Below are 24987 nucleotides of genomic sequence, written 5' to 3'. Positions count from 1 at the left end.
GGCTGGTGCTGAGCATCTTCCCTGGATCTGAGTCTCCACAGCATGATAAACTGCCTACACCTCATTTTTATTAAGATTTTCACGTAGTTGAATTTTTACTCTTGGGCCAAAATCTAAGAGGAAGGCAGATTTCTCAGGAGTAGGTGAGAAGAAGGCATCATTCACTAGGGTCAGGTGGGGTTAACAACAGCTTGAGACGAGGGATGGCCCCTCCACGCCACCGAACTGGTGTATTCGCAAAACTGTTGCACCCGTGCAACCAGCCATGCTGCACAGCTCACTGCCAGCCTTGACACTCAATTTCTCACCAAGCAAAGCAGTTTTCCCGAACATTTTGTGCTGCAAGACCTCTCCCATGGCTCCATGTAGCTGAAGCAGTATGTGTCGAGAGGCTGGAGAGAAGGATGCAAGGGAAGGATTGGCAAGCCCGCTCTCCTCCCTGTTCTGCAAACAGCCACTTGAGTAGCATTGGTTGAGTCCCTTCCACTTCCTGTGTTCAGTTTATACCACCTATGACATTACTTTAAGTTGATATTATTTATATATTTGCAACATGGTTTAAAAAATATATTCCTTTCACCTCTGTCACTTTGATACCTGTATTCACACTCTGCTAGGTCAGAATTGTTATTGCCTCTCCTGGTTTAGATTTTGGCTGCAATTTACAATTACAATTACAATTGTAATCTGTAATTACACACATTTCATGGATATGAGCTAGTATTTTATGGATTGCTCACCATAACTAAAATCTGCTTATTCTTCCAGTTGGTTTGCTGATTGGTGTCTTCAAGTTTTCACAAATTATTTAAATCTCTGGAGAGGAGCATTTGCTGCAGTGGTCAGAAGGGTCAGAGTCAGTAAATCCAAGAAGCCTGATCTTTAAATGAAGTCCTATGCCAGAGTTAATCAGAGAGTCTGCAGCATCCCAGCCCACAGTTGTGTTCTCTGGGCCCTGAAGGAGATCTGGCAAGACGCATGCCTCTGGAAGCTCCTTCCTATGGTGTCCAATCCCCTGTCTACCAGAAAGAGGCCTGAAAAGACCTCCTATTTCTTCTAACTCTTAAAAATAGAATAATACTCTCAGTATTAATTTTGGCAAGCAAGTACATTGCAATTGAACTTAATGCCCCTATTTTGTATACTGAGAGCTCAGTATATTTCTCTTTTCTAAATAATTTTTTATCATACGTGACTGTCAGACCATAGCCTATAGTAAAAGTTACCTGTATTTAGAAAAGTCTGTACCTGTCAGTTTATAGAAGTTTATTAAAGGATTTGGTGGCCTTTCTTTCACACCTTGAGCTTGCAGTGACTCTTCCAAAGACCACTGTAGCACAAAACAGAGGAATCTCCCCCAAAGGCAAAAAAAAAAAAGTGAATGAGGAAGAGATAGAGGTAGAAAGAATCAAATAAAGTGGACAGACTGGAGGACTTCTGGTTTCCTCAGTTCTGGGACATGGCATAGGGAAAATGTGGGACAAAGTTCTGGGATTGACTAGTAATGACTCCAAAAGAGTTAGGTAGTCTGAGGAACATATGAAGAGAAAGTGAACATGAGAGCTGAGTCTGAAGGAGAATGGAGTCTAAGACAAAGCATCCAGAGAAGGGTCATGAATGAGCAGGTAAGAGGAGCAGAAGGCACCACTTGGAAACTGGTGGTAGGGCAGGGGACACAGACAGTGCTGGGCAAACAAGGTGAGGCTCACATCTAGGGCACACAAACCACAGCTAAAACCCAGACTCCCCGACTATTACTGTGGCATTCAGCCAAGAGCAGGGCAGATGAAGTAGTGAACTGCACTTCTGTCCTTTGACCCTGAATTAAAGTAAAATCCAAAGTTTATCTAGCTCTTGGCTTCCAGCCTTTCAAGCAAACACCGGCAGAAGTGACTGAATGATTGCAGCATGAAAGCAGAGGTACAGGCTGAAGGTCAGGCACGGATTCAGCCCTTAACTGTAAAGCCTGAGAAGCTCCTCCTTCACCCCAGCTTCCCCCAGCAGTTCCCTTCGCAGCATGCAGGAAACCCCTCTTAGCTTACCTAATGTTTATGATCAGATATCAACTTTTTTCCAGTCCCTCTAGCCTTGGTGGCTGAGTTTTACTTGGACCAGAGTTAAGTTCACTGTGTTTGAGTGTCACCAGAGAGCTGTGCCATCCCTCAGGGTCAGAGGAGGTCTGGAACATGCTACTTGCTGTGTCCCCTGTTAGCCTGGTGACCAGTGCCTGGAACACCACCTAGCAAATTGTCACATCCTCTGTCAGCATGGTTGAAAAGGCAGAAATTCTTTTGCTTTTTGTGCTCTTACTACTATTGATTTTTAAGGCCTTTTAAATTACAAATATAATATTAAGGTATTATTGATGATCACAAAATCAAGCTCCTACAAACTGGGAAAAGTTAGAACCAAAGTGACATTTCACACCTGAATTATGAAGGATGCTTTAGTTGTTGCATAGATTTTAATGCATATAGTTAGCAAGACAGGGTGGGGCACAGTGGTCTCTTACTTACAGCTGATACCCTGCAGAATTAGGTGCTATTCCTGCCCTGATCACCCAGCTCCTGTGGGGCCAGAGGCGAGACACTCACGTGTCTTAGAGCTGGCTGCTAGCTGTTCCCCCTGAGCTGCGGTGCAGGCACAGAGAGGCAGCTGCCAGCAGTGGGATCTGCACATGGGGTGTGCTCTGAAGACTTCAGACTATCAAAACAGATCCCAAAAATTAATAACTACTTTTTGACTTAACCTTCTCACCTGGTTTCTGCAACTGTGAAAAGGGGAAAGTCATGGCCGGGGAATGAATGTTTGCAATGTACCATAGGAAAATCCTTGAAGCTTTGAGCAGTCTGCAGAGCATCATCCTACAATGAAAAGAGTGTACAGTTCTGGGCAAATGCTTGCCTGTGGAGCACCATCCCCATGCTCAGTGTGAGGCAGAAGGGGTTCAGTGGAAGAAATATCACATGTGATCCTGTGGTAAAGCAGGGTCCATGAGGGTATGCACAAGGAGAACCCACAAAGTTGCACCTGCAATTCTTGTGTTCCTGAGCATGAAGATCACAAGATTGTGCGATCAGACTTCTGTTTTTATTTTAGAGGCAAAAATTGAGCTTTTTTGAGTTTGAGTGGGACATTCTTCACGGACCACAGCATATTTTTGATGAAGCCCATTTTACTCTGTTCTGTGAAATAATTAATCCTAATCCTGCAAGATTTCCTCCTATTGTGTTGCTTCCCTCCTTTAAGCATTTAATTGCCCTCCAGGGGTTTTATAGTTCTTTTACAGAACTGCTGCAACAGAGAGAAAAAAACTGTGTAGGACTTGTAGTAGGGAAGCACCACTAATCCTCTGAAGTTAGCAGATGTTGGTATATTATTATCTGGTTGATTATCTGCTTTGAGTCTAGGAGCTGCCTTATGTGCCTTTATCAACCAAACAATACTTCCATGGCTGCCTGACCTTCAAACTGAGCAAAGATAATATGTGATATGTTTGGACATTTGTTGATGAAGTTAGTTGGGCTCTCTTGTTGCTGAAATTAGAAGTTTGTTGCAGGAGGTTCAACAGAAGACATCTACAAAGCTCTTGCAGGAAATTTAATTAAACAAAGCATCTTGTTTCAGAATGCACACACGTAAAATAAGATTAAGCATTAAATATAACAGAAACCCTTTGTCATGCAAAGCTCGATCCTGGAGGTGTAGGTGTTAATCAATGTAATACCATTGTACTGAGCCCTTCTGCTACCTGAGGATATGACTTGCTATTAGTGATGTTAGTATGAGTTAAGTTAGGTTCAAGAGGGTTTTCCTAGACAAGAGAAGCATGAAATTCAAGGCCAGAAATGGGAGGAAACAAAGGGTCCAGTTCAACTGCAGTGAGCTTCAGGTGGAGAGGGTGCAAGCCTCCTGAAGACAAAAAACATGAGGAAAAGCAGAGGAAAGGAAGTCAAGACAAAACCTGTGAGGCGGTTGAAATGCATCCAAAGCTAAAATTTTGAGTTTAATGGTTTTACAGTGTCCTAGCTAAGCTTAAACCTGTCCCTCTAAAGCAGAATATGCACTCTGTAGATGATGGAGAGTCTTGTGAATGTCATTCAGTTTTAAAATGCCAAGAGAGTTGTAGTTTTTTCAACTGACTATACCCACATTTACTCTAGCAAAGTTTTTTTCTCATTCCTGCTCACTGCAGTGGAAGCCTTTGAGATGGGCAGCATCTTTCAAGTGGCTGACAGCCACGTATGCCCTCCTCAGTAATAGTAAGGCTTGTTACAGAGCTCACAGCACCAGGACATTATCATAAGTTGCCATACACAGACTATGCCCAATATAGAACCAATCAAGGAAAAAAGACTCCTTAGGCAGATTTAATTATGCATAAAGTCTGTTCTGGGACATTTTCAAGTACTCTGCTGTGCTCTTCATAAATTCATATTTTAAACAAATCTGACTTGGGAAAAAGTATAATATACCATTTGTGTAAGAGACAGTATGGTGTTAAACACATCATGTATTACACAAATACCAGTAAGATCCAGTTGTATAAACTGATGCAAACTGGGCTCTGCCCTCCTCAGGAATTAATTCTGGTTGATGGCCACATGGTCACAGGTAGACTGTATCAATCTTTCTTAGACTAGCACTTATTTTGGAACATCCAGTGTATTTCACAGCAGCAGAACACAGTCACACAGAAAGGGCAAAGCAATGACCCCCTTTTTCAAATATCAGCTCTTTGATTATGCAGCTAAATGCCCATCCCTTTGAGTGTGTGTTTTCTGGCAGGTAAGCACTGCTGGATCCTACCAGTGCTGACATACATCTTTGCTGAATGTCCAGTTACAAGAAACAGTTTTAGACAATTTTTTTCCTGGAATTCTTGATGTTTGCTGCATGTTGGTGTTGTAGAAACTTATCTGGAGCAAATAACACCAGAAACTTGCGCAAGAGGCCTTAAGTAATCACCAAAGGGGGAGGCGGGCATTTGGCATGTTTTTTCTACAAACAGAGGAGAGCATAATGATTAATCTCAGGTTTGCATCCAGGTTTAAATTGCACCAAAAGACTGGCAAAGAGCATCCTTTCAGTCAGAGTTCTTGCTCTTCTCCTGAAGATGATACCTGTGAGGATCCTCTGTGTGTTCCTATGCCTCAGCATAGCCTGGGTATGAGTTTGATTCTTTTTGTATCTTTCTGTTTTGAATAGTAAGCATTTATTTAATGTTCATTCATGAGCTAGATAAATTTTGTCTGTCACCTAGCTTGTAAAATTCAATGCACACATATATGCAGCATCTTAGTGTAACCACTTCACTGATGAAGTTTCATCAGTATTCTTGAGTATCCAGCTCTCTATAATTTTGCTTAACTTGGTTTTGCTGAATCTGCCTGGCTTCAAGAGCAGCAAAGCATATCCATTACCATGAATTCAAACATTCATAGGTGATTCTCTCAGTCTTAAACGTAACTTGCTGGATGCTAGTGGCTCCAGCCATTCAGGAATTTACATATTTATTAGGATGAATTCTACTTTCCTTTGGACAGCATTTCAGCAGGATTTTCTACCTACAAATGACACACAATAACCTTTATTATGAAAGATACATTTAAAAACAAGGGTTCTTGTGGCAGCAACATCAGCTTAAACTACAACTAAGTAAGAATCAAATTTTTCATAAGGAAGGAGATAAACTTGATTTTCAACTGTGTTAATATAACCTTTCTTTTTTTTCTCATTGAGGACTCAGTCCATAACCTTATGTTAGATTCTTTACATTTCTCTCAGAAGCAGTCGTATTGGAGTTGTCAATGTCTAAAGGGCATTTCTGGATATATGTGCTGCTTTTAGGAGGCACTTGGGCCAGATCAAATCATTAATTAATCAAACTACTGAATTTGAATCTGCTGATTTTTATAAAGACAGTCCAGTTCCCTAGAGTGGTTCTGACCCTGGAGGCTAGAATTAGGATCCCTTTCTCAGCTTCAGAATTAATCATCAAACATATTAAGAAGTGGTCATTAATATTTTCAAGCATTAATTATAATGTTTGAAAAGCACGAAAGGTGCACAGAGGATTTCAGTCAGACCTAATTATATCTTAAGCCCTAAAGCACAACTTTCTTAATGAAAGAAAGAAAAAAAAAATATGGTTTTTACTAAGTGATAACACTGTAGGAATCCTTATCATGTTTTGGCCTGGAATTAGCTTGTATATATCACTTTTTTTCTCAGGTTTGAAGAAAACCTCAGCATATTTATTTCTCTTCTTTCCATTACCACAGTGAAATGCATCCAGCACTGAAATAGTTATTTTAATTGTGTTAGTAGCTTTCTTGCTCTTTTTGTCAGGCAAAACGGTGCTACAAGCTTACAGTTAGCAACTGTGATTAAAATCAGAAACACTAAAGGGAAAACTCTTCTTATATATCTGTAAGTCACTTTTGTGTAGATTGAAGGTGGTAAAGTGACAATAAGAATTTTAGAGTATTGCAGCAAATGGAAATGGAACATAGGATTTTATTATGATTTCCTTTAATTTAACCATTATAAATCTAATTTCAAGTTAATTTTTTATTTACACACAGGACAAAATACTTCTGTGGAATGATACGATCATAACATATCCTGAGCATCATTAGCTCTTGACATAGAAGCATTAATTTTAAAAGATTTAAAGCTTTATTCTGACAAAACAAAATCGTATCTCACAAGAAATGCTGGAATAAAATCCTTGCACTGTTGGGTGTGATGCTTACCAGATGGCTGTGATTGCCTCCCATCAGCTGAGTGTTTGAGGACATCGGCACTAAGTGTCTGCTCCCTTGGCAGCTGTTCACTTAATCTTGGTTTTGCTTTTCTCCTTTTTCCTCCTGGCAGGCACAAGACGGAGGGAGCACCTTTGAACAGGTGGGTGCAGGAGTGCGTGGTCCCAGGATTGTGGAGCACAAGTCCCCGTCCAGCTGCCAGTCTGAGAAGAGCTGGCCCATCTGTGCGGATGACGACTGGGTGAGCAATTAACACTGGGGTGAAAGGGGGGCCATCTGCAGGGCACCCATGGGCCTCAGCTGCATCAGCCGCTGGATCACTCCAACAGGTGCCACAGGCCAGCACGGGATTCAGCGTTAGGGCCGAGATAACACTTCAGGTCGGGGCAGCCTGGGGAGATCTCCTGTGGGAGAGAAAGAAAGAAAGGAAGAAAGGAAAAAATGAAGACAAAAGAAAGAGGGAGAAGTTTGCAGCGGTGCAGAATGAGAAGAGAAACTAAGTCTGGAAAAGAAGGATTAAAGAAACAAAGGTTAATCCTAGAAAAACATAAGAAGTGTTTCTTTTCAGAATTTTGATATTGCCACTTTTGGAGGCCATAAAAGAAAGGAACCAGAATGAAAGTTGTGAGAAAAAGAAAAGAAGTAGCTAGGAATCACATACACTCACTAGTTAATTTTCAGGAAGTCAGATTACAAGAGGCTCGACAAAAGTTTCATAATAGTTGACTAGATATCTTTGTATATAAACTGTTAATTTGTGTCAGTCTTGCCTCTTGCATCTCAGTACATTGCTATGCTACATTTATTTGATGACCTCTTGGCAAAGAGCTTAAGTCTGTAAGAACATTAAGCTTTTCTGAAGAAAACTTTGCTTAAAAACGCTGGCCTCTAACATCCTTGCTCAAACTGGATGACAGACTTCTAACAGCAGACCTTTAGGAAATATATATATGTATATAAAATCTCACCCATGAAGAACAGAGGAGAGGAAAAATTAAAGGTTTACTTGTTCCTTATCCCACAGTTATGGCAGGTTTCTGAGGATGTGCTTCATTGATTCCATTATACAAGATGTTTACTCTTGAGGATTTTAGCACAATTTTTTCCCTCTTTACATTCTAGGGTAGCAAATGTCCATCAGGATGCAGAATGCAAGGACTGATTGATGAAAAGGACCAGGATTTTAGGCAAAGAATAGAAAAAATCAAGAAGCTGCTCTCAGATAATCAAAACAACTATAAGAAGTCCAATCAGATAATTGTGGAAACTGTGAATGTACTAAAACCAAACCTGGACAGTGCTCAGCGTGAGTGTCTTGCACCCAGTTTTATTATCCATTACTGAATTATTACTTTTTTGTGAATAAGCCGTATGTAGTCAAAATACGGGCTGCACTGGACATTATTATCAAGAAACAGAACAGTCATAATAATAGACTCTTAACTAGTTTGTAAAAATTAATGTAATTTTAATCTGCTCAGTACTATGAGAAATATGTTCTCAATTATGTGTTTAATCACATATTTTAAAATATGATACAGATTTTAAAAAGAAAGAAAAGCAGATGTGCATAGCTGACTGTGAGGCATTTCTGTTTCAGAGCTTGATGAGACGTATGGTCGCCTGTCAGGAGAACTGAGACGGAGAATTGTGACATTAAAGCAGAGAGTCGTCACTCAAGTAAACAGAATTAAAGCTCTGCAGAGCAGCATCCAGGAACAAGTGGTGGAGATGAAGCGCTTAGAGGTAGGTCTCTGCTAAGCACTTCCCATTCTTTCCAGGGCTTAGCTACAGAAAGGGGATCTATCTGTTATGGTGAGCAGTGCTCCAGCTGGGAGGAAACATGGTACAATTCTCAAAAGATCTGACTTGCTGAGACAAAATCCCCAAAGGAGTTGCTTTCTGTCCATCCTGGTTTTCTACTTCTGCTCTCTAGGAACCAGCATGAATTCTGTGAGTTCCTAGTCCCATCTGCTGCTTCTGCTCTCAGACAGGCAGCAAGGATGCTCCATCTGCTGATAACTGCTTCTGTAGGAGGTGTTTCCCCTCCTGTAAGGAGTTGCTGAGCAGTTAGAAGGGAGATGCACTCTGTCCATCTCCAGTGCTGCCACTGCTGCCAGGGTTGGCATTAGAACCTGTGTTTCCAGGTTGCAGCCAGTTCTTCTGATAACAATGCAAGCAAAAGTCCTGGCACAGTGGTTTTGCTCAAAGGCTCATTTTGATTCCCAGATAAGAAATCCACCATCTGGATCATTTGAGAAAGCAATGGTAACCCCAAGATGTTGGACCTCACAGCAGGGCCGTGACAGACTCTGGGACAGGTCCAGTGTCTTCCCCTCTCTTTGGAAGGCCCATTTCTGCCCTAGTCCCCACGGAGCATGTCCAACTCTGCAGCACTCCTTCCAAAACCAAGAAGACACCCCTATACCCCAAAAATAAAGGGAGCAGAGGTTGGGAACCTTCTCCAATATTCTTTTTGATGGAACTCATGTGCACTGTGCTATTGCACATGTTGTATTTACAATGGAAATAAACCTATGATGATATCAAAACCAAAAATTGGAAAACCTCAGCTGTGGGTGGGAGGTACTAGGGCAGTTCTCATCTTTCCCCTGTTCAGTATAAGATATCCTTGTTTGAGAAAGTCAGGAAAGTTCCCTAACCAAATTACTTCTCTCTGGTTATGTAGGTGGACATTGATATTAAGATACGAGCTTGCAAAGGAACCTGTGCTAGAAGTTTTGATTACAAGGTGGACAAAGAAGGCTACGACAACATCCAGAAGCAGCTTGCCCAAGCCAACTCCATCAACTTGCACCCAGAGCTTCAAGCAACCACCTTGAGTACACTGAAAATGAGGCCACTTAAGGACTCTAATGTTCCTGATCATTTTAAGCACAAGCCTCTGCCAGAAATGCAAGCTCTGAACATAATTAATAATATCAAGCAGATGGAAGTGGTATTAGAAAGACCAGAAGCAGATGCAAAACCCTCCCGAGGCGACAGCTCGTATCACATGGCAGAATCAAGGGGGGATGGACCTTCACACGCCAGCAAATTAGTTATTCCTACTCATGGGAGAGAAACCCTTGGTCTGGGAGACAAAACCTCCTCCACTGTTCGTAGATGCACCAAAACTACCACCAAAAAAATTGTCTCTGGGCCTGATGGCCCTAGAGAAGAAGTAGTTGAGAAAACAGTTTCTTCTGATGGCTCAGACTGCTCCTATTTAGCTGGAAATGTTGGAGGGGAAGGGAGCACATACCATTTTAGTGGTTCAGATGCCTTGCACAAGCTAGAGACTGTATTCCCTGAGCTAGAGTCATTTTTTACCCCTGACTCCCCATCCACTGCTACTAAGCACGTTAGTGGATCTAGCAGCTTCTCAACCAGCAGACACACAACCAGCACAGGCAGTAGCTACACAGGTACAGCAGCATCCAGTCATTCAGGGCCTTACGGGGGAAAAGACAGATTTGCAGACTTAGGAGAGGAGGAGGAAGATGACTTTGGAGGACTTCACCTTCAGCCATCTGGATTCCCATCTGGCAGTGCAAGTCGCTCCAAGACTGTAGTGACCAGCTCTTCTAGTTTCAACAAGGGAGGCTCCACTTTTGAAACCAAATCACTAAAGACCCGTGAAATAAATGAGCAGCTAGGTGGGTTGGAACATGATCAGAGTGCAGAGGATACCCCAGACTTTCAGGCACGCAGCATCAGACCGTCAGGAGGGAGGCGAAGGACACCCAGCACTGGGAAAGGTAGTTATTGAGGTAATGGAGCCGAACTCCATCCATAACCAAACTGACACAATGATTTTAGATACTGTAGTACTACAGTGTGATGATAAAGTGCAAGCACTGTGTCTGTTGTTACCACCTCGGAAACAAAAGGGAAAATATTTCATTAATACTCGGGTATTACATAGACAATTCACGATTTAAGAAGTGTAAAGTTTTCTTTCCTGAATTCTTTTTAATGTTGCCTGTCACTATGCCTAGCATAGTCCAAGACATGTTTAATGATTTTCCTGAGCTATTGGTGTTTGGATTCCTCTGAACCTTTTATTAAACTTTGCTGGTAACTTCTGTCAAACCAGATCAACTTTTTTTTTTAGACTGTGATGATATCCGCCAGAAACACACTTCTGGTGCCAAAAGTGGCATTTACAAAATCAAGCCAGCGGGATCCAATAAGGTTTTGTCAGTTTATTGCGACCAAGAGACCACTTTGGGAGGATGGCTATTGATCCAACAGAGAATGGATGGATCAGTGAATTTTAACCGGACCTGGCAAGACTACAAGAAAGGTTTCGGCAGCGTGGATGGCAGAGGGCGAGGAGAGTTTTGGCTGGGCAATGAGAACATACACTTGCTGACTCAGAATGATACTCTCCTTCGGGTTGAGTTAGAGGACTGGGATGGAAACGCTGTGTTTGCAGAGTATCTCATACAGGTAGGGTCTGAAGCTGAAGGGTACGCCCTGGCCGTGTCCTCCTACGAGGGCACCGCTGGGGATGCCCTGATCACTGGCTGGGTGGAAGAGGGCACCGAGTACACGTCCCATGCCCAGATGAAGTTCAGCACCTTCGACTGGGACCAGGACCATTGGGAGGAGAACTGTGCGGAGATGTACGGGGGCGGCTGGTGGTACAACAGCTGCCAGGCCGCCAACCTCAATGGCATTTACTACCTGGGGGGCCACTACGACCCCAGGTACAATGTCCCCTACGAGATCGAAAATGGTGTAGTCTGGCTGCCATTTAAAGCCTCTGACTATTCCCTCAAAACTGTTAGAATGAAAATCAGGCCCATAGAAACCCTGTAGAAAGACAGGCCTTTAACATGTGTTATGACTACAAGTTGAAAAGATTTTTTATACATGTATGTATGATGTACCTTTACCCCGTGAATTTGAAGGCAACTGGACACATTTGCAGATTAGAAACAATAAACAGTGATTAATTATCAACAAGACTTTTTGGATCTTATTTTTAACTGACAAAGAAATATTGATTTAAAAACCCTTTTGATATGAACTTTGTCTATGTCTATGTCTTTGGCAGCTCAAACCTTGACTTGAGATAAAAATTTTTAATTTGAATTATTTACTTTGTTTAGGAGTGCTAAAGAAGTAAAAATATTTAGAAGTATGTTCACAATGAAATTCTGGCTCCAATGACACGGACTGTGAAAGTCTAACCAAGTTCAACATTCACACTCTCATTTCCATTTCAAGGGGAGCACAACAGCAGTGGGAGTCAGTTCTCAGACAGAACCAAGGGTGGTGTGGGGTCTCGCTTTTGCCACACACACATGGAGTACACTTTGATAAAGAGTGCATGCATTTTAGGGCTGGCTTTTAAGGATCTCCTAAGCTTTGATTTTATAAATATGGACATAGACCTTCCATCCCATTGATGAATCCTAGATAGCTCACCATGCATTCTTGTCATTTCAAAATAAGACAATTCCATGATAACTCATCAAAATGCAACTCCCAAAACAGGCTGTTATTTCCTACCAACCACTAAAAGATTATGACTCTAACCAGAACAAGCGAGATGAGGAGCCACCTGAATGTTTTTTAGCACATATGCCAAGCAAGGATTCTTCTACGGATAAGGGGTTTAAATCCGCTTGCTGACAGTGTGTGGTAAGGATCATTTAGAAAAAAGCTGGCTGCAGGGAATACCAGTTATCTCGGTCACACAATTGCAGAAGACCACATTGTATTTCCCTTTATACCTTATGGCATAAAATTACACAAGTATTTACACTATTTAATATTTCTGTGCTTCTAGAAGCAAGTGTGAGCAAACTTCCTTACCTCTAATCTCACTGACATGTTGCATTCCATTTAACAAGATCATCAAATACTGGCAAAGCAGCTCACTTTTAGTGTTTTTTCAGTGCTTCTCAAATACAGCCACTGTCCAAACTTTTCAGAAAGATGGCTGAAGAGCAAAGACATCTTTACAGTCATGTGTGAGGAAGTGTCTGTACTTTTCAAAAATGGGTTCCCACTTGCACATTATATTTTTGTTCCTTAGCCTCAGTGGAAGCCTGCCTGTGTGGATGCTGAACATTTGTGCTCCTTTAGTGAGAAGCTGCCATTATGTCTCCTTCTTGTCCTCCTGGGCTTCAGAGGTTAAATAAACACTAAAGGTTTCAGGTGGGATCCATCCACCCCTAGTGATCTGGGTCCCTTCCTTTGTGGAGGAAGGCAGACGCTTTGAGAGATGCTCATCCTGTCTGCCAGGGTTGGGAAGTCCTGTCTTTTTCTGTTCAAGGGAGCACAGACCACTAGGTTTGATGAAATACTTAACCTCCACCTACTCTATGACTGGAGACATTAATTACTCTAGTTCCATGATAGGGATTGTGTGAAAAACACTTATGTATGAAAGCACATATGTGAACCAGGTCCCAGAAAAGGGCATATTTTACCCAGCAATAGGATTTGAGCTAAGGGACCATTGACCTACTCATTTGTTCAATACTCTCTTAACCTTTATTCCTTCTGAACTTGTTACACAAGTAGTTACTGTTAGTTTTATAATATAAAAGAAAATAACTGTCTCTTATTTAGTGGAATGCATTTGCTTCTCCCCAGATTATGCATAAATACTTAGGAATAATATGAAGAATACTTTAGTTTTAAGACTTCATTAATTTTTAGAAAACACTTAAAAATAATCCTCTCCCTCTTTAAAAAAGATACAAAAGACCTTTGTAAAAGAGTGAAACAAATTGTTTTTATTTTATCAGTGTTATTCTATACTAGTTAATTCTGTCTTGTGCACAAATGAAAAATGGAAAAAATACACCCATGAGTTATTTTCATCAGACAGATTTTGATTTTCACTTGACACAGCTTTTCACTTTAGGTCACAATATGGTTGTACATACATATTTGGTTCTCATATGTAAAGATAAGTCTTAGTACCATACTAAAAAGATAACCATGTACAAATACTAAAAGAAAATCCCTGATTTGGTACATTTTGGTAATGGTTATTGTGGAAAGTATGGCCGGATTTTCATGCTCATCTTCTTCATTGAATACCACGACCCTTTCCAGTTCATCCACACAACACCATCATCTGTCCCATGTTTTGCCATGTCCCAGCTGTAGGTCCCTCCCCAGTAGTATCTGCCATTGGGGTTGGCTGAGTGGCAGCGGTTGTACCACCATCCACCACCATCTTCTTTGGAGCACTGTTTTCTTGGATCTGAAGTTAACCTGATGAAGGGAAAAAAAGGTGTTGAGAGGGACATCTGTAATATAGGCAAACAGATCAACAGAGTACATATACCTGCCAAGTACTGCAATTTTCAAACCATAATAAACATTTTAAGTCCTCTCTGAACTTTCTATAAAAATGGACCATCACAAGTGTGTGCTACACAGTGCATTCAGAAGGTAAAGCAGCTAAGGAAAAGAAGTCAAATTTTAGTTTCACCTCTTTGGGAATGTCATTTTAGTTTACTGATTGGTAACTACAGTTATTTGCAGTTTATAATGATAATTACAATATCAATGAAATTTAAAGATAGAAAGTCTTCCCCAACCTAAACAATTCCTTTATTCATGAATATGTAATCAGGTATTAAGCACAGTTTAGAGATACAGTGCTCTATTATGTACTTTACAACAGAGCTCCTGTCTTCTGAGTAGGCAGAACATTGTTTTTTAAATGGACGTGCTACCTGCCTCCTTCTTCAGGACTCATTATACGTTTCTGGAGTGAGTACCAGTACTCCTACTTAGTGTCCTCAGCACTGCTGCTGTCAGTCTCTGACTATGAATATATTGCATCCAGATTTGCTGCTTTGTCTGTGGTAATTCATTCATGGAATCAATAAAGTTCAGCATGCTTGCTTCTTACTTAGTTGTGGAGTGTCACTGACCTAATTTATAGTTTCACCTCTCCTTGGCTGTGCCAAGAGAACTGCATAGACATCTAGCTGGCAATTTGCAGGGATATAACATATTTTGACATAATACAAAATGCTGTGAAAACTAATGGCAAATCACAGAAATATTCTATCTTCAGCTCTATTTTTATTTTAAATGTGTAGTGCAAGTACATACCATCCATCATTGTCTCTGTCATATGTACTGAAGTACATGCCATTGTGAATTGTCATTGTCCTGTTTTCTCCATGCAGTTGGGAAGCTCCTTCCATCAGCGCGTTGCCTGCAGTTCCTTTGTAGTTACTAACTGAAAGTTGGTACTTGTTCCCTTCATTCTGTATGGTGAAACCTCCATAATGAGCTGATACTTTATCGCCGTTCCAGTCCTCCATTTCAATTAAAACCTCAGTGGGCCCTATTTTGGTAAGCTGGCTGATTCTGTCATTTCCAAGCCAATATTCACCTGAGAAGCAACAAGTGAGAGCTCTGTGAAACAGACTTCGCAATATACTTCAAGGCAGCTTTATTATTTGCCTATAGGTCTGCTGAAGTGGATTAGGTAACTTAAAAAAAAAAATCTAAGAGCTTCAAACAATAGAAGAAAATATTTTCAGTAAGAATAGCTTTTTGCATTTCATGCTTGGTGTTTTACCTGGTGTATCACAGTAGTTCTTCCCTCCACTCTTTGCAACATTTCCAAATCCTTTTCTATATTGATCCCATCTTCTTCCAAAATTAACACTGCCGTCCTGGCGGTTCTGAATCAAAGTCCAGCCTGCAGGAGCAAGAGTATTAAGATTAAATTACAAGTAGAAAAGGAGCATTAAACATTAAGATACAGCCCTTTTACTTCACCTCAGGACCAGAGGAGCATATGGCTTCCTTGCAGCAAGTCTTTCACTGCTTTTGAGCTCAGCTTTGCCACTTTTGCTCATGCTTAAGTAGTACCTTGGTCATAAGGAAAGGTGGAAAAAGCAGAACTTGAAGGACGGCCCTGGTCTTTTGTCTAGTGCATTGTTGCAGGGTAAGAAATGAGCCAGGCTGTCCTTGTCTGCCCACCTATACATCATCCATGTTGGTCATAGTAAGGTACCTACACAATTTATTTTGTTTCATTACAGAAGTATCCTATTCTGCATCAGCAGATGACCTCAATAAGACTTTCCTGAATGAGTCAATCAGATTTAATTATCAAATAATTATAAAAGCATAATTTCATATTTCTTTGTATAAAATACAAATTACTAATGTTATTTTTTGGTAGCATTGATAGTATTGTAAGAACATAGTTATTTCACACTAACCTCCATTATCTGTTTCCATGTCACAGTATACTCTGTATGGCTTCATGAAAGGATCTGGCTGGATGAGGTACATTTCAGATGTCTCACCTCCCTTTCTGATGATATCCTCACATTCTGCAAGAATAAAACAGAGACTATTACTGAAAGATCTGTGAATTTCTTCAACAGTCTTCTTATCCTTTGGTTTGCTGTTACTTGGGAACAGTTTTAAATACATAGACAGTATTTTACTTTCATTTTAATTTCTGTAATGCATCAAGTGAAAGAATCAGGGAAGAAAGAATACTGCACTGTTCAGCTTTTCCAAACAGGAATTTCTGAAACTTCAAACTAAGTGATGCAAGACTGTATGCCTTACAATGACTTCATGAATTAGACAAGCTTCTGAAAGAAGAACCTTTCTTGACTGAAAAAGATCAAGAGTGCAGCTATGATAGTCAGAAATGTGCTATCTCCACCTTACAGAGACCCTGAAGCACGTTTCTTTAAAATGCTACTGGCCACTTACAAGACTGATACTGGATGACAGGATCTTTGGTCTGACCAGTATAGTGATCCAGAAAAGTTTTTTATCTAGGATCACTTTCCATCTTTCCTGATACCCTAATCAATTGTACAGGCTTCACATTCATACCAATTGAATGATGCATCCATCAGTTTGCACAGTGATATAAATGGGAGAAGAGATGTCATTATAGTTGAATGAGTACCTTTGCCTGAAACCACAGGAATATTACAGGAAACAACACATGGAGAACGGCAGTAGTCCACCTGGGTTGCAATGGCATTTTCCAGTTTTTGTATCTTTTTATGTAAAGAATCCACAACTGCACGAAGGACCCTGAGGCTGGATGGGATGTTATTGTCCAGATTATCCTTTATATAATTATACTGCAATTCCACTTCCGTGTTGTACTGAGAAACTAAATCATCATTGTCTAGAAAAGCAAAGAGATGAAAAGCAGACTAGTTTTCAACATGTTTTCTAGTCAAGGAGATCAATTTGTAAGTACTATCAGGGAGGGAAGGAGGGAAGGAGGGAAGGAGGGAAGGAGGGAAGGAGGGAAGGAGGGAAGGAGGGAAGGAGGGAAGGAGGGAAGGAGGGAAGGAGGGAAGGAGGGAAGGAGGGAAGGAGGGAAGGAGGGAAGGAGGGAAGGAGGGAATCAGGGAATGAGGGAAGCAGGGAATGAGGAGAAGGAGGGAAGGAGGGAAGGAGGGAAGGAGGGAAGGAGGGAAGGAGGGAAGGAGGGAAGGAGGGAAGGAGGGAAGGAGGGAAGGAGGGAAGGAGGGAAGGGCATTTCTTTTGCTTACTTTTCTACAGGGTGCAAAAACTATGCAGATGCTCTCAGGGAAGTGGTACATGTGTACTGCTGTTTCTTTGCTAGCTAATAGATTTATCACTAGTGCTATACTCTGCAAAGAGCAGTAATTCCCTTCTTTCTGGGGAGCCATGGTGCCAATCCAGAGGCTGGTCATAAATGCATTGGATGGACTTAGGGAAACAGGTAAGGGGAACACATGAATGATGGTGACTTAGAGCCCTCATACGAATCTTGCCCTAGTATGAGATCCATTCCTTTGCCTCTCTCAAAGGATTTTTTTAAGATTTAAGAAGACACAGTTATGGAACCTGCTTTGATAGATATTCCACGGTATTTAATTTTTTTTTTAAGAAGTCCCACTTAAAAGTAACTGTAGGAATGCCAATAAAACTTCAATACCATTTACACTAGTAATTCATAGAAATAGCAAACCTTTTCTTTGTTTTTGCCTCTTTACCAATTTATCTTCTAGAACAGTCACATATTCATGGAAGGTTGAGGAGCTCTCCGACAGTGTTTTCACTTTATCTTTTAGATCATGAACAACTGCTTTCACAGTTTTTTCCTGTTTTAACAGTGTCGTTCTCAGCTCACATCCAGTTGGACACAGCACTCCCTTAAAAGAAGCAAAAAGGGCTGTGAATAAAAGTAAAGAAGTTCTGGTCCCATCAGTGAACGACCATACCTTTGAACACAGGGAAGGGTTTGTAATGTGAGAACAGATATTTAAGCATCTAGATAAGCAATCAAGACATTTCATTTCTACAAAGAAGCTGTACTCTGAAGGTTGGGAAGGAACCTGAGTCCCTCAGGAACTTTTTTGAATTAAGCTTTTGGGAAAAGCCATTTCTCTTCACACTTTTTTGGTCCCCTATCTGATTTTCATTTTTCTGCACTGTTAAATATTCACTGTGTTAAGCAACTTGAACTATGATTAAAGCCTGTCAGGGACTACCTGGTGCCTGTGCATGTTTATACCTACCCTCTTTCCTCAGTCTGAACAGAATCATCCACATTCTCTTCACACTGCTGCATGTATATCTCATGAGATCACCATATGATTCATTTAAAAATTATCACCTCAAGAAGTTGAGGACCGTTGCTTCTACAAGTGCTGCACCATCAGGGACAGTTTTAAAAAGAGATGGGAAATTCTGACATCCGGTGAGAACCCAAATTCTCAGGCAGCAGGGGGCTCTCCCAAAACCATGTATTCATTAAGCTTTAACAGATTTCATTTGTTGGCAACTTCCACACTCAAGCTTGTGCTCATGCACTAAGATGCCTCTCAGCGCTATTACAGCTTGCATTTTCCAGCAGAGATCATGGCAGGGACAGTGTGATAGACTGCTGCAAGGCAGCAAGGGTGTGCTGGATGTCAGCATGCTTGTACACTCTCCCATAAGAGCTGCAGCAGCGACTGAGAGTAGACTACAATTACATTTGGAAACTAATTTTAAGAAAGACATGGGTGGTTGGGATTTTTTTGGTCCCTAGGGTTCCTTAAGATTATCTGAATTGGAATCCAGCACTTCTGCAGAGGTTTTTCCTGTCCTCAATAGTGACCTGTGCAAAGCCAGGCGGAACGCACAGGCTAACCCACAGATACCTCCTTTCCTGGTTCACGGTTCAACTCTCATCTCCCCATCTTTGCTGCAGGCCGACTCTGCCACTAATCCCACGGACTCGGACACATTACCTTTCTGAATCCAGTCCTAGCAAACCCAAGCAACAAGAAGAAAAGCTGGACTGCTTTAAATGAACAACCATCCTTTATTTGGCAAGGAAAACCCTTGTGTTGGGTGTACTGGAAGAAAAGGACAGTATGTCACCAGCTGTCTCAACAGCCAGACACCTACCAGCTCCTCCAGCGCGTGCGTGCAGCCTCCAGCATCAGGATAGACGATCCGTTCTTTCTTGTCCCCTGTCTTGCCCCGCTTCGGGGGCCGGGGCTGGTACCCGGGCCCGCTGATGGGAGGTGCCACAGGTCGGCGTGTGGGCGCCATTTCGCGCCTTTTGTCCACGGGTCGGTGGCTGCGAACATTAACCCCAGGGCTCTCATCCTGCATAGCCAAGGGGAGACAAAACTCTCTGAACCTGGGACTGCTATTGCAAAATGGGGTGCACACGGTGGAGGCACCCATTCAGCGCTCTTTAGTGTTTTAAACAGCAAGGAAAACCATGGAATGGAATGGAATGGAATGGAATGGAATGGAATGGAATGGAATGGAATGGAATGGAAAAAAGCCATAATGGAAATACTATACTGACATTATGTAAAAGTCATTGCTATCCCCTCCCTTGTAAGACTAATCACACTCTCCATACCTAGATGTAGATAAACTAAAAAGTCTTCAAACCAAAGTAAACCAATATTTCAATAGCCGATTTTGACCAAGGAACAAATCTTACATAGTTCAGAGCCACTAAGCACCATGAAACTTGAAGTGGTAGGCTACAAAAAAAAAAAAAAAATAGACATCCTTGGGGCTAAGAAGCGTATTCAGCAGCACATTTTCAGTGTCCCAGTTTTTTATTGGGCTACAGAATTATTTGTAAGGTCTCAGAAAATCAGGCCACAATCAAATACATCATCAGGTCTCAGGCCACATACCAGCTCTTAACTGGTGAAATTAGGAAAAGCATTTAGTAATATCTCTCAGAGTAGATTTTTAGAGCTCTTTTTGGTGTATACATTCCCCATATCTGCCAGAAACAGCAAAGTCTAAGAGGCTGGGCAAGGAAAACAGGCCTGGTCCCTAAGCACTTTTTCAAACAAAACCCTTCGAATTAATAGTTGAGCTACTGAATCAAAACCTACAGCCATTTCCAATCCCACTCAGCTACAAATAACAAACACTTGTAAGGATCCAGCATCAGAGGCTTCAAGTAGTTCCAAAAAAAAAAGCAGCGTGCAAAACACAGAATTGCTGAAAATTATTTAATACGTTAGTGTTATCTGTAGTCAATGTGCAGACACAAGTGCTTAGATTGTCAGAAAGTCTGATTATCCAGACCTATTTAATTTTTACAGAAATTTTCAAACTATAAAAAAGTGTACCAAAATTCTAAATTGTGTTTCCCAGCAAAATATTTTATTTAAATAAAAATAAATAGAGATTAAACCATTATTTTATATTGATTCTCATTGCTTTTCCTTTTGTTTAGCAATTATTATCTCTTAATTTCCAATGTTAAGCTGTTTGAACTTGTAGTTCGTTTGGTTTTGGTTTTTTTTTTAATATCTACTGACTCTGCAGAAAAGTTTTTACTGTCTTTGAGACAGGACATGATTAATTACACATTTCTACTCCTATATTGTCTGTAATATCATATGTCAACATTGCTAAATTAGCATCCTTAAATAAATTCATCTAAATAACTAATCTTACCATCAAACATTCTTAATTCCCTACGGAAAAAGAAATAGGAAGAAAATATCTCCAAACTCAGAAAATAACCATTGTGGACTTACCTATAAAAAGTTAATTTTTTGAACAATTCAGGCAGAAAAAGAACATGCACTGGAATATCTTTTCCCACAACTTCTAATTTAGCTAACTCACATGAGCTGAGTAAGCCATGCATGCAATTAAATTAAATTAATTATTAATGACTAATTATTAATCAAGATCAGTGTTACAACCTCTTCATCATAGTCAACAGCGTCCTGGGACTGAACAGAGGAAACACAGAGCAGGAACACCAGGAGCAGTTTCATGGTGCTGGCTTGCTGGAGCAGCTCTGTGATCTTCTCTCACCATCAGCTCTGACAGGAAGAGATCTCCTCTGTCCCTTTATGTATAGGCAGCAGCACTAATTTCCAGCTTCACAGTGATAGGATCAACCCTTCCGAGCAATCAGAGTTTCTCTGTTAATATTCAACCTTTCTCTTCACTCTGTGCCTGAATACATCTGTTGAGCAATTCCTCTGGACAACTCTTATCTGTATGTCCCAGAGACCTCTGTTGATGCTGGCATCAAATACATGTTCAGATCCTTAAAAGTACCTCCTGCTCAGATTACACAAGGTTACCATTGTCTCAAAAATCACAAGTATTTTAAAACAGCTGGAAATTTGAATAGCCAAAGGAAAAAAAGTCATTAGATGTCACGCTGTGATGGCTTTTTTTTTCTGTGCTGAAAATGTGAATGTTTCAGAAATATTGTATTAAATGTGAAGACAACTCACAACATACAGATTGCTGCATTTTTCTAAATAGTTCGATGGTGCCTGATAGGTATGCAAATCTTTGGGTCTTTTTATATAAAAGAAAAAAAAGTATATTTTAATATACTTTTTTGAATAATAATTTTGAATAAAACCAACGTGCTGATTTATTAAAGATCAGATGAATACTGTAAGCATAAGCCAACATTATTCTATTAATATATCCTTGTGGTATTGTAAATGAACTAAAATAATTCAATTTTACATATTAATTTGCTGGTTTCTTTTTTAATACAAAACGTACATCTTTCAAATATTATTTAAATATTTTTAATAATCTTTTAAGAGAATACAGCATGAAGTTACTTGAAATCATAGTGGAATACTCAAACATGCTTTCTAATGTTTTAAAAGAGGTTGCATATCACTGCTCTCATATTAGCAGAGTTTTAACATTTCAGTATGTTTATATCCTGTGATTTCCTCAGGAATTATAAATGACCAAAATGTACTGAATTAAATTAAGTGTGCCAAGTGAGAACCAGAACACTTTTCTGAAGTCATTCATACAGATATCTGAACCCAGAAAGGGATGCAAACTGTGGTCTGAGCTTCCATTTCAAAGACTAACTTGATGGAGGGGGGATTTTATGGGAAGCAAAGACAAGAACAGCTAAAATTGCTTGGTTTAGGCCTTTTCCTGTATTTCTGCTGTTGTCAGAATTCTAGTAAGCTATGTAGATTCACAAAATATGAAAAATATTTAACTTGACTGGTTTAATTATTAAACAGTTTGGACCAAAATCAGCCATGGCTCAAGGAGTTAAAACTCCACTGAATTTGATCTCCTGCATGAGGACATCACCAACACTATTAGATTTGAAAGAACACAAACTTCTCCCTACAAATGTTAAAGAAATCTTTCTAAGGCCAAAACTGACATCATTAACAAGTTATTTCCACTTATGGATGCTATCCAAGATTTTATCATTGATTCTGGGAATCTCCAAACTTATAATACTGTTTTCCCTCCATGTACCTCTAAGGGAAGTTCAGCCACCCTCATCTTACATATATGGAAGGGACATGGTCATCTTGAACCTTTGCCCACGGCTTATGAGCAGCTTGTGATACAGTGGAACCAAAACCAGGTCTCACTAGTCCCAAGCCAGAAACTCAAATTATCCTGGATCAGCTCACACAAATCTTAATTAAATATATGATATTTGTGCTAAATCTGTTTTGAAACCATCAGCATGTTCCGCAGTAACTTATGGTGTCCTCCTTCAGGCATTAAGCCCTCTTTAGCTCCTGATGAAAAGCCCTGGTTGTGTCTGTGCAGAGGCTGTTAGAGACTGGTTGACAAGGGTTGGTGCAGGAGCTCCCAAGCCAGCTGCAGAGGCCCAGCATGGGAAACCCCCAGGCTTATTCTGCCTTCAGACGGGATTTCCCCTTTGAAACTCAGCCTCTGACCCTCCCAGCTCCAGTACTTTTCATTGGCTTCCCCAGGAGAGTTGGGTGGTTGTGTCTCCCTCAGGATTCTCCATGAGCAACACGTGCATGTCACACCACAGCAGGTTGGTGGCTACGTACGTGCCAAATGACCAGATGCCCCAGGGAAAGGATCGTGTGACTGTCCATCTGGTAAGCAAGGGCCTTGTCTGCACTGCAGAGGTTGTGCCTGGAGACTTTTACCAGCAAAAACGGTCCAAATTTGGAATGGCATACAGAGGGTTCTATCCTGGCAAACATACACACATACAGAAAAGCATTTTGGCAGCAGAAGTTAACCTCCATTAGCATCTTGGTTATGAGACGTGGTTTTACTCTCATGATTGCAACCATTACAGTCAGGCTGACACTTTATAAGGATTGAATAAAGCCTTATGAAGAACCAGAACTATGACTTAAATTTCTTCTAAAAATGATATCAAAGCTTTCTCTTCAAAACAGAACAACCTATCTTTTTTCCTTCATACTGCCTCCTCCAACTCATGTGGTTAAGGAGAAGGTGTTTCCAGAGTTAACGTGGTAGTGATACCACAACCCACCTGCTAGAAACTGCAATAATACACCATGGACCTGTTGGTGTTCCAGGAAACCCCTCTGTATAGTATTTTTGTGCTAAAAAGGCACTTACTGGCAGAGGCGTATGTGTGATTTGAGGAATGACTATTTGCTCGCTGCCTTGGTGTTTGTTGTGCCAGCCAGTGATGCAACCCTCTTTACACAACCCCCCCTGCCCCCAGGTGAGTCGTGGTCACCAGATCATGGCCCTTCAGAGCTGGATATACCCCCCGAAGAGGTCTTGGGGGACAGAACCTTCTTGGCTTACACTGAGCTACAGTGTTTAAATTTAAAAATAACTGTTGATTTAGAAATGTCCTTTTAAACAACTAGTGTTGTAATAGTGTCATCCTATGAAAAGAATATTGTAAACTTAAATGTTCATCTCTGCTGAGACAAACATCCTTTTTTCTTATCTGCTTTTACTGGTAGCAAATATTACTTCAAAGGTTTCTTGTAAATGATAATTAATGGTATCTCCGTGTTCTGGGAGCAAGCAAATTCTAAAACATTAATGAATGTGCCTATTCACTTTGCCTTTAACACAACACTAGAAGTCCATCCAACTTACCAGTCACCCTCCATGGAACAGTGCCTATTAAAAAATACATAGTTTGCTTTTTCCAGAATTGCAGCTGTAGCTGACATGCAAGAACACATCAAGAAACCACATATAACAAAGAAAATTAATAAAATGCATATTCTTGTTAAAATTACTGACATGATTTATTGACGTTCCAGGACTAAATTTCACCTTAGACTAAACCTTCTAGAAAAACAAAAATATTAAATTTGTCCTCTAACTGGATTCTGAAATCTCCGAAAAGATTAATTTGTTCTCTGAGTTTCTAAAGCATTACAAGGAAACCAGGAAACAAGTTCGGATATAAATTTCTGAGGGGAATGTTTACTTGTAAAAAAAATGAGAACAACTATAGCAACTACAGGGCCATGTGAATACTACTAATAATAGTAATAAAAAGCACAGACAAGTTTTCTTGCTAAATATAAATGGATTTTTAAAAAAAATTTTGCTACCAGATCACGTATTTCAAATTTGGTTTCCCTTTAAAAGGCGGTGGAAATAAGTTTGATTTCTTTCGACAGACAATAGGAAGGAAACAACTCTGTACACTGCCAGAGACCAGCCTTTAAACCATTTCCACACATCAAATCTACCAGTCAACTGAGCAAACAAGCAGGGTCATGCTACTCTGTCTGTAACCTTAAAAAAGAAAGGCAAACCTGTTTGAAATCCCTAGCTCTCCCCAAATTTCCTTTCAAATGTTGTGTATCCTCAATCTAACCTCATTAGCCCAAGAGGACATGAAAGACTTGCCCCATTTTGACACACTGCCCTGTGGAGTTTGCACTCTAGGTTGCACTTTAAGCAAGGACAGACAATGCTCCCCCTCCTCGAGGTGCTATGCTGGCCT

General features: G+C 40.6%; 2 protein-coding genes across 2 annotated transcripts; one reads left to right on the top strand and one right to left on the bottom strand.

The window, feature by feature from the left end:
- The first annotated feature begins 5061 nt into the window (after positions 1-5061).
- Positions 5062-11743, top strand: FGA (fibrinogen alpha chain). The gene is made up of 6 exons (XM_032109772.1): positions 5062-5167; positions 6880-7008; positions 7890-8073; positions 8368-8513; positions 9457-10528; positions 10885-11743. Exons 1-6 carry the CDS (start codon positions 5117-5119, stop codon positions 11592-11594), a joined length of 2292 nt encoding a protein of 763 aa, XP_031965663.1. The 5' UTR covers positions 5062-5116; the 3' UTR covers positions 11595-11743.
- A 1759-nt stretch (positions 11744-13502) lies between these two features.
- On the bottom strand, positions 13503-21093 carry FGB (fibrinogen beta chain). Its single transcript, XM_032109907.1, has 8 exons — positions 20960-21093; positions 19173-19376; positions 17746-17929; positions 16702-16929; positions 15992-16105; positions 15340-15462; positions 14865-15150; positions 13503-14012 (listed from the first exon to the last, which is right to left on the bottom strand). Exons 1-8 carry the CDS (start codon positions 21032-21034, stop codon positions 13784-13786), a joined length of 1443 nt encoding a protein of 480 aa, XP_031965798.1. The 5' UTR covers positions 21035-21093; the 3' UTR covers positions 13503-13783.
- Positions 21094-24987: the final 3894 nt, after the last annotated feature.

Source organism: Corvus moneduloides, chromosome 5, assembly GCF_009650955.1.
Source record: "Corvus moneduloides isolate bCorMon1 chromosome 5, bCorMon1.pri, whole genome shotgun sequence".
Classification (NCBI taxonomy): Eukaryota; Metazoa; Chordata; class Aves; order Passeriformes; family Corvidae; genus Corvus; species Corvus moneduloides.
This window is presented reverse-complemented; position numbering and strand designations above follow the sequence as displayed.

What these genes read in the sequence shown, in the direction of transcription:
- FGA (XM_032109772.1), top strand. Translation starts at nt 5,117, where the DNA reads ATGATACCTGTGAGGATCCTCTGTGTGTTCCTATGCCTCAGCATAGCC. An exon ending in TATGCCTCAGCATAGCCTGG is followed by an intron (nt 5,168 to 6,879) that starts GTATGAGTTTGA and finishes TCCTCCTGGCAG; the next exon opens with GCACAAGACGGAGGGAGCAC. An exon ending in AAACCTGGACAGTGCTCAGC is followed by an intron (nt 8,074 to 8,367) that starts GTGAGTGTCTTG and finishes TTTCTGTTTCAG; the next exon opens with AGCTTGATGAGACGTATGGT.
- FGB (XM_032109907.1), bottom strand. Translation starts at nt 21,034, where the DNA reads ATGAAACTGCTCCTGGTGTTCCTGCTCTGTGTTTCCTCTGTTCAGTCC. An exon ending in GAACTACTGTGATACACCAG is followed by an intron (nt 15,151 to 15,339) that starts GTAAAACACCAA and finishes GTTGCTTCTCAG; the next exon opens with GTGAATATTGGCTTGGAAAT. An exon ending in GACAGAGACAATGATGGATG is followed by an intron (nt 14,013 to 14,864) that starts GTATGTACTTGC and finishes TCCCTTCATCAG; the next exon opens with GTTAACTTCAGATCCAAGAA.